This window comes from Panthera pardus, unplaced genomic scaffold (assembly GCF_024362965.1).
Source record: "Panthera pardus isolate Hobbes unplaced genomic scaffold, ASM2436296v1 HiC_scaffold_12, whole genome shotgun sequence".
Lineage (NCBI taxonomy): Eukaryota > Metazoa > Chordata > Mammalia > Carnivora > Felidae > Panthera > Panthera pardus.
The window spans coordinates 4681947-4691109 of record NW_026526677.1 but is presented as its reverse complement, the minus strand read 5'-3'; the positions used below and the strand labels follow the sequence as shown (position 1 = coordinate 4691109).

At 64.0% G+C, this 9163-nt stretch overlaps 1 protein-coding gene across 1 annotated transcript; it reads left to right on the top strand.

Moving 5' to 3' along the window:
• Positions 1 to 1960: 1960 nt before the first annotated feature.
• On the top strand, positions 1961 to 8823 carry GAL (galanin and GMAP prepropeptide). Its single transcript, XM_019415233.2, has 6 exons — positions 1961 to 2115; positions 2279 to 2359; positions 3030 to 3084; positions 6363 to 6449; positions 6699 to 6776; positions 8543 to 8823. The coding sequence occupies exons 2-6, from the start codon at positions 2279 to 2281 to the stop codon at positions 8611 to 8613; spliced, it is 372 nt and encodes a 123-aa protein (XP_019270778.1). The 5' UTR covers positions 1961 to 2115; the 3' UTR covers positions 8614 to 8823.
• The last annotated feature ends 340 nt before the right edge of the window (positions 8824 to 9163 follow it).

Sequence of the window (9163 nt, the reverse complement as noted above, 5' to 3'; positions counted from 1 at the left end):
TTTCCGTGTGCAGGCGTCCAGGCAGAGGCAAATGGCTCTCCCGCCGTGTGCACGAAGGGTCAGCACTCTAAAATGTAGGATGCCTGCCGGGTGGCCTCATCGTGATTATCTGTCCTGTGTCTTGTTTGCTCCAGGGTCCCCAGTGACGTCAACCAACCTAATACCCGGCTCGGTGGGTGGGGAGAGGTTTGCAGCTCCCCGGTAAGTAACTGGGGCCACCAGGCACCGACAGGCCCGCGCTGCTGGGTCGGCCACTGCTGAGGACTTCGGTGGCCGGCCGGTGGCCAGCCAGGAGGGGGGAGGAGCTCGGGCCAACCTTCACCTGATGGCCTCATCCTTCCTTGCAAGCCTGCAGAAGCCACTCTCGTCCGTCCCTTGATGTCTGTGGGTGGGGGAAGGGACAGTCGGGGCCCGCCCCAAACTAAGGAAGCATTCCTGGCGTGCGCCAAGGAGAGCCTTACTCCGGCGTGATGTCCTCGCACCTGCCACAGGACGGCCTCTTCCTCCTGCTCTGCCCGCCTGCCCACCGGTCGGCTGGTCTCGCTCTGGGTTCCCCAGACCCCCAAAGGCTCAACCACTACCTGACCCTGCTCAAAAGAGTTCTGTGTCCTGGGCCCAGGAGCCACGAGGGACAACAGCAGGGACCCTTTCTGAGACAGACAGGGTCTGAGACAGACCCTTTCTGATTTCCCTGGCCGGTTTGCCCCTTTTTACCAAGACAGGACAGGGGTCACTGGGCACCAGAGGCCACGAAGCCAGGCCCGCAAGCAGGCCCGCCCTCCCGCCATGAATGGCTTCTGAGGCTGAAGCCACACTCCAGCCGGGACGCACATCTGCAGGGGAGGGGGATCCTGCTCCTTGCCCTACCTCACCCCTGCCCCAGGACCACCCAACCGGGCCTAGCTCGGACTGAGGGCTTGCCCAGGGGTGTGTGGTACGGGGGCCCTCGCCCCCTCCTTCTGCAGCGGGGGAGTGCTGCTTGTGGGTGGGGGCTTCGCTCCCCTGCTTGGACCTGGGGTGGGGGGCGTGGGGGGTGGGGCCCACCACCGCAGCAATGACCCGGGCCATGGGATGTTGCGAGCTCTCCCCTACGGGTTTCGGGGCTCCCCGTTCAGTACACGGGGGCTCTCAGAGGGGTGACAGAGGCTCTCCCATGGTGCAACGGCCCCAGTGGGGTGATGAAAACTTGTGGGGTGATGGGTGTTCTCTGTAGGGTGATGGGACTCTGCAGGGGTGATGAGGGGCTCTCTGCAGGGGTGATGGGGGCTCTCTGCAGGGGTGACGGGGCTCTGCAGGGTGATGGGTGTTCTCTGCAGGGGTCATGGCGGCTCTGCAGGGGTGATGGGGGTTCTCTGCAGGGATGATGGGGGCTCTCTGCATGGGGATGGGGGTTCTCTGCAGGGGTGATGAGGGGCTCTCTGCAGGGGTGATGGGGGTTCTCTGCAGGGGTGATGGGGGCTCTCTGCAGGGTGATGGGTTTCTCTGCAGGGGTCATGGGGGTTCTCTGCAGGGGTCATGGGGGGTCTCTGCAGGGCTGATGGGGGCTCCCAGGGGTGATGAGGGGTTCTCTGCAGGGGTGATGGGGATTCTCTGCAGGGGTGATGGGGCTCTGCAGGGGTGATGGGGGTTCTCTGCAAGGGTGATGGGGGCTCTGCAGGGGCGATGGGGGTTCTCTGCAAGGGTGATGGGGCTCTCTACAGGGGTGATGGGGGCTCTGCAGGGGTGATGGGGGCTCTCTGTGGGGTGACAGAGGCTGTCCCGTGGGGTATGGGGGCACTGTGCCTTTCCTGCCCCTCCAGCCACGCCACCGAACCACTCGCAGCCTCCTCTGCAGGAGCTGAGCTACCGCCCCTCCCGCCACCCCCGGGGGGGGGGGGGGGCACTGCAGGGGGGAGGGGCGGAAGGCGGGAACTGAGCCCCGTGACGCTGCGCGCGGCATAAATAGCGGCGGCGGCAGCCGGGGCCGCGGACACGTCGAGGGAGCCCAGCCGCCGCGCTTCCTCCCCGCGTTCCCGAGGCCGCGCGATGCGCTGAGCGCCCCGGGCTCTGCCAGACCCGACCGACCGACCGCACGCCCGCACCCGCCGCCGCCCCGGGACCCCGCCCCCGCTCAAGGTACGGCGTGCCCCGGGGGGGTGGGGCAGCGGGAGGCGACCCCTGCCTGCGGTCCGCGCCCCTCCCGCACTGGGCCCTCCCGGGGCCCCCCAGCCCCGGCCGCCCGACGTGCGCCCCGGGGCCCCGCTGCTCGCCCCACGCCCGCCCCGCGCCTTCCTTGCAGATGCCCGGCGGCTGCGCGCTCCTGCTCGCCTGGCTGCTCTTCGCCGCGGCCCTTTCGGCCACCCCGGGGCTCGGGTCACCGGTGAGTGCGGGACGCGTCCTCCCGCTCCGGGGCAGGGGGCGCGGGGGCTGGGCAGCCGCCCGGGAGCGGGGCGGCGGGCGTCCTGAAGCCCAGGGCCGGGGTCCCGCGGGAGCGCTCCCCTCTCCTCCTGGGGGGGTTGGGGGGGGGGGGCCGCCTCTGCCGGCGCACGACCGGCTCCGGGCTAGAAACCGGTGAAAGCTGGAGGCTGCCAGCAAATTTCATTTCATTCCGTCCAGGAGCGGGCCACCCACACGTGCCCTCCACCTGGCGTGTCCTCAGTGTGGCTTAGAAGCAAGTTGGGTGCACCGTGGGTTCCGGGCCGGTGGCTCTAGAGTGAATTATTTGGTGAAGCCAGGAGTCCTGTTTTCAGGTCGAATGTAGCATATGTGGAGGCAAAGTAGGGATTTCCTGCAGCCCCGGGAAGCGTATGCGTTTTCCGGATTCCCACATCATGCGTGGAAAGCCTGGTGACCGGCCTTGAATGTGCGTCTCGCCTTCACGCACTATTGTGTGTGTGCTTGTAAATTCCGTGATGGTCTGAGGCACCCCCGACAGCTTACCACCGTGCGTTACCCTGCCAGAAGCTGCCCGGGGGCTCCCGTGAGCCCCTGCAGCCTGTACCGGCCCCAGCCTGGCCATCTGACCCCCTTTTCTCCCCCCACCCCCAAAGGTGAAGGAAAAGAGAGGCTGGACCCTGAACAGCGCCGGCTACCTCCTCGGGCCACGTAAGTGACGGTGCGCGACGCGCTCCGAGGGCTCTGCTCCTCCAACGCCCAGAGCCACTTGTGCTGACCCTGCCCCTGAGAGCCGTGAAGCCAGCCACGCTGTGATGCTGACTCTCCGGTCTCAGTCAAGGGGAAGTGGGGGCTCCGTGAGGCTGTGAGCAGGAGGGGGGGCAGCTGATTCCAGTAGTCGCCGTGTCCACAGTGGCGCCCCTTCCCGCGCCCTGAAAGGCAGCCCCGGCCGGCCGCCAGCCTCCTGCTCCCCCTTTATTTCTGTCCCTCAGCAAATGGGCAGATGCCTGGGGACCTCTGACCCCATCTGCCCCTTCTCTTTGCCTTGCTCTGTCTTGAACCTTGACCCGTCCTGCGGCTTGCGGCCAGGCAGACCCTGGGCACCCTCCTCTTGCCTCCTCCACCGCCCCTTTTCCCTCAGGGCTGCCCCCGCCCCACCCCCAAACCTCACGGGGTGACCAGGGACCTGTGCATCGCCGCGCACAGCCTTGCCAGCCTCCGTTCTGGACATGTGCCCAAGCACCGTTCCTTCTGGAAGCCTCTCCCTCCTCACCCTCCTGCCCTGCACCCCGACGTTGCCCGGGCTTCCCCAGGTCACAGCCCTTGAAGGCGGACCTTCCCTCGGGGCTCTGTTCTGGGTCCTCTCCCGAGTCCCTGCGCCTCCCTCGACACCCCCATCCCCCCTCAGCGTCACAAAGCACAGGCCGTCTTCGGCACTCAAGCCCTCTCTCTGTCGTGTTATTGGAAGCCCCGGATGGGAACTCCCAGATGGCCCCAGGACAGTTGAAACACGCTCGCCCCGTGCCCTGCTCCAAACCTGTCCCCTCGCCTGCGGGCCCTCCCCAGCCCACTGCCATCACCAGGACCCCTCGTGGCGCCCTGCTCTCTGGGGACGGACGGTCAGTCATCCCGTGTGGCACAGGGCAGGACTCAGAGTGTTACAGCCTGACCAAAATGCCCCGTTGGGAGACGAGTGGCGAGCAGGAAGAAAGCCGAGTGTCAGCCGGGGGCCAGGTGACCCACACGTGAAGGTCTCCCGGGGCGTGACTGGGGCCGGGGCTGGTGGGCAGGGGTTTGTACCCGGCTGCACGGAGAGGCATGAGATGCCCACAGCCCTCGCCCCGGGCCGTAAGTGGAAACGGGTCAGCTGGTCCGAGTCCCGATGTTCCCCCAAGGGGCCTGCCGGCCGCAGTCGGCCTCGGTAGCACTTTGCTTTGAAAGCTCAAATCTGGGCGGGTGGCCGATGGCAGGGCACTTGCACCAACTTGCGGTCGCCCACCAGGGTGCCAGGCCGCCCCGGGCCTTAGCTCTGCGCCACGAATACTCAAGCTGAACCGTGAGGCCGGGGTGGGGGGCTTGCGCGTGTGGGGAACACACTAGAACCCGGGCGTGCGGCTTCACCCGCAGCCATCGGTTCCCAGAACTTGCCAGGCTGTGGGTGGACTACTACTGAGTGTCCTGTCCTTGACGTGCCACCGCGGGGACACGGTGTAGCTTCAGTGCCTTCACGATGCAGAGAACCCGGTGGGTCTGGAGGTGCTGGGCCTTCACACGCCCCTCGTGTGGCAGCTGCTTGTGGAGAGGCCAGTGCTCGCTCCGGGCTGTGGGACTCCTGGCAGGAACAGGGGGCAGCAGGCTAGGCCTCCAGCCGGCCCCAGCCCCGAAGAGGACAGCTCTGGGACCTGCGGGCTGCGTGTGTCCCCTCTGTCCGAGGGGCACCTGCAGATTTTAATTATCCTAAAGGAGGGGACGAGGGAAGACCTTTCACCCTCCCTCCAATCGCTTACGCACTTGCGGTTTCAAATTCGCAGGCAGGGCTGGTTTGGGGACAGCCTTAGATCTTGAAACAAACAAACCCTCCCCTGTTTATGAACTGCCTAACGTCGCAGGAAAGGAGGCGAACAACTCGGTTCCCACCAGAGCAACTAGGCGCTTAGCTCCTAACCCCACCCTGAGAATACAGACCTCCTGCCGCAGAGGGTTGTCCGATCGCCTGGGGGATGCTTCCGGAAACACAGGCACAGAGAGGACAGAGACGAGCCAGCCGGGGCCACAGGCAGCGTCTCTGGGTGCTCTGGTCTCGGGTCAAAGGCAAGGGCAGGTCCCCGTGCGGTCCTGTCGCTGCAAGGGGGTTGGCCTCGCCTGCCGGACGGACAGACGGGCCCAAAGGGCTTGTTTCCCCGAGCCCTTTGGGACCCTGAGCTCCGTCCCTCGGGAAGCACCTCGTCTCTGTGCTTCTGGCCCGGAGGAAAGGAAGGCCGTTCACCGGAGATCTTTGCTCGTGGTGCCTCAGAATGTTGAAACTGCGTCCGTCAGGAAGATGTGAGTCCTGAGGCAGGACCCTTTTACCATCAAGGTGGTGTCTCTGTCCGGCTGGGTCACCAGGAGCTGGACATCCAGACCGGCTCGTGGGTGCGCCCCGTTCCACCAGCGCGGGCCGCGTCCCGGCCGCCGCTGCAGACGGCGGGGCCCTGACCCGGCTCCAGGCGCCATGCGAGGGTCGCCCTGCTTCTTCCCGCGTGTCGTGCCACGAACTCCGGACGGACTCCGGCTCTGGAGGAAGGGGTTCATTTCGTCTTGCTCGGCCTGTAGGTGGAGCCCCCCGCGGCCTGCCCCCGTCGCCCCTTCACCTCCGCTGCCTCGTCGCCCCGAATCAGGCGCCTGGCCCCCCGCTGGACGCTGGGTCAGGACCTCCTGCTCTCTTCCCGAGTTTCTCAAGGGGTCGCTCTGCTTGCAGTCCCTCGTCTCACACCGCCCAGCGCACACGAGCACACGCGTGTGCACGCACCCTCAGCCCCCCTGCTTCCCCCTCCCTCTCCCCCTCTGCCGCTGTCCCTGGCTGTCTCTGGCCGCCTGGCTCCGGTCCAGCTGCCACAGAGGTCTTTGAAAGATAAGTCTGTTTTCAGGGACATAGGACCCCAGCCCCTGCGGTGTCCCCGAGAGACACTCAGTTCGGGCGCCGGCGCCCCCGGGACCCCCCGGACGCTCCCCTCGCTGCACCTGCGGGCTGTGCGCCCCCTCGCTCCCCTCCTGTCTGGGTGGGCTCCCCCCTCCGGCAGAGTGCCAGCACCTGGGGGAGATCGTGCCTCTGGCCCTGGCACGAGTCCCTAGCTCCACAGAGAACGATCTTCCTGCTTCTATGGTTTCCCTGCCGTGGCTTTATTTTTACCGTGTGTGTTAGATTATACGCAGCCAGCGCGTCCTTCTCTGGGGCTGGGGCATGTGTGACTATAGGGACGACGGTCAGGTGCTTTCCTCTCTGCGAACAGATGCCATTGACAACCACAGATCGTTTCAGGAGAAGCCCGGCCTCACTGGCAAACGGGAGCTCCCGCCCGAAGACGAAGCAAGGCCAGGTGAGCGAGCTGTGGGTCACATCTCCGTCCGCCACCCCCAGGGCACGCAGGCCCCTTGGCCTTGACCTGGCTCTCCCCCCGCCCCCCCACCGCCCTACCTCCCCGCGGTGCTGAGCAAGGCCCTGCGGGGCGGGAGGGGTCACGGCCAGTGTGTTGACTTCCAGATGCCCAGGTCTCCGCAGACGGAGAGGTGAGGTGCAGACCACCGTGGGGCAGGTTTTACAGACGCGGATTCTTTCTGTTTCCTAGGAAGCTTTGCCAGGCCGCTGTCCGAGAATGCTGTTGTGCGCACGATAATTGAGTTTCTGACTTTCTTGCGTCTCAAAGGTATGTGAAATATTACTCGTTAAAAAATTTTTTTTTTAATGTTTATTTTTGAGAGAGAGAGAGTGCGTGTGAGCAGGGGAGGGGCAGAGAGAGAGGGAAACACAGAATCCAAAGCAGGCTCCAGGCTCCCAGCTGTCCGCACAGAGCCTGATGTGGGGCTCGAACTCTCGGACAATGAGATCATGACCTGACCTGAAGTCCGACGCTTAACCGACTGAGCCACCCAGGCGCCCCAAAATATTACCAATGTCAATGTTTTTTGGGTTTTTTGGTTTTTTCTTTCTTTTTTTGAGACAGAGAGCGAGCATGAGCAGGGGAGGGGCAGAGAGAGGGGGAGACACAGAATCCCAAGCAGGCTCCAGGCTCCGAGCTGTAAGCACAGAGCCTGACTCGGGACCCGAACTCACGGACCGTGAGATCATGACGTGACCCGAAGTCCGACGCTTAACCGACTGAGTCACCCAGGCGCCCCAAAATATTACCGATTTTAAAGGCCACCTCTTGGAACCCCACACACATGAAAAACCTGCCAGAAAGGGCTCCCGTAGAATTCCCTTGGGGAGTAAGTAGCCCCCCCCCCCCCCCCGCCCCCCACCACATTCCCATCGCCAGTGTTGGTCAGAATTGCTGGTGGTCCCAGCACTGTCCCCGGAGAGGGACCCTCGACAGGAAGCAGGGGAGAGGGAGGCCCCAGGTCCCACCCACTCGGCTGGGGCCACACTTGGTGTCACGGTAGCAACTCCTGTACATTTTAGGGGCCACGGCCCCTTGTAGGCCATCATAAGCCGTCCTGTCAGCCTGGTGAATTAGTTCGCCCGTATTTCCGATTCCAGTCTTTCTCTCCGCAGCCTTCCCGTAGGACAGGCTGCCCTTCCGTCTGATGACCTCCATCCCAGGTCTGGTGTCTTCCGGGGGTACCACATGCCACGAGGCCTCCCTGGGGGCCCGTTTCAGCCTCGCGCCTCTGCCTTGTGTGGCCGTGCGGGCGACAGTGAGCAGTGACTGCCTTCATCACACAGCCCCGGGGGTCACACTGCTCACCGGAAGGCGCCAGGACAGAGGACAGAGGTGGCAGTGCCCTGGGAGCGGAGCACAGGGGACAGGGACCGGGGACAGCAGGGGACACGGTTGTCACGTTTTGCACTTTACCGTTTGTTGTGAGTTTGGCCAAGACTTGGCCGGGACCAATTCCTGGGTCGTGTTTTGGTCTGTGTGCTTTCTGGCTGCGCGGGTGGCCGGGGTTGAAGGGGTTCAGGTGGGTGTGGGAGGGAGGAGCTCAGAGGCCTGCGGCTCCTTCCTGAGAACCGCCCGTGGGCAGGGGGACCGTGGAGGACGCGGCAGTCCCAGAACCCAGAACCGAGTTCGCTCCGTCGGAGCCCCGCCGAGCGTGCGGAGAGCTCCTGCCGGAGAACATCCGGTGGTGACTTTTCCAGCAAGGGGCAGACGGACTCTTCCAGGGGCTTCCCGTGCTCTGCTCTGTTACGTTTCGAATTTTGTCACGCACAACTGCATTAGGAGACACTGCTTTTTATTACCCCAACGCGGATTACACGCCTTTAAATCATGGTTTGAAAAGTCTGACCGTTTCAGGTGCATAAGAGGTGTGAGACTTAACGTCGGTAAAGGGTGCGGAGTGGGATGGGGTGTGCCCGATCTCGGGTGTGATCCTGGGAGACCCCCGGGGAGCGGCCGCAGCGGCTCGGGCGTGTGGGCTTGGAGCGCCCGCTCTCTCTGGGGCTCTACCCAAGCGCGCTCCTTCTCTGCAGAGGCCGGGGCCCTGGGGTTCCTGCCCGACCTCCCGCCCGCAGCCTCCGCAGAAGACTGGAAACAGCCCTGAGGAAGCCCTCGAGAATGTTCCTCCGCACGATGTCGCTTACGGCCAAACTCGGACACGACGGATGGTCTTGTGCCAACTTTCGTGGGGTGGCCAGTCCTGTCTTCTCTGCCCTGATGCTGTGCCGTGTTATTGCTGTTAAGATTTTTGTTTTCCCGTTTGATAATTATTTTGAGTGGCAAAATAAAAGATAGCATCCGCTTTCGATGGTCATTTCCGTGTGTCTGTCTTGTCACCCCTGCCACCGGGGGTGGGGGGGTGGGGGGGGGGGCGTTTAAAAGATAAGGCCTGATTATAATCCCGTGCGTCAGACAAGAGTTTAAGCCCAAATTCTACCGTCCAGAGCGTCCGTGAGACTCCGTCTCTTGTCATGGCGAGGGAACGTGTCCAGGGAACACAGAGTTATCTCCGTTTTCAGCCGAGTACAACATAATTACGCAGGTGGGTCTGTTACCGACACAAACACAAAACAGAATCGAACCCCTGCCCGCAGGGAGCTGGTGCTTTGAGAGATGGAAACAGAAAGCCTAAGGCACCCCTGAACATGGTCGAT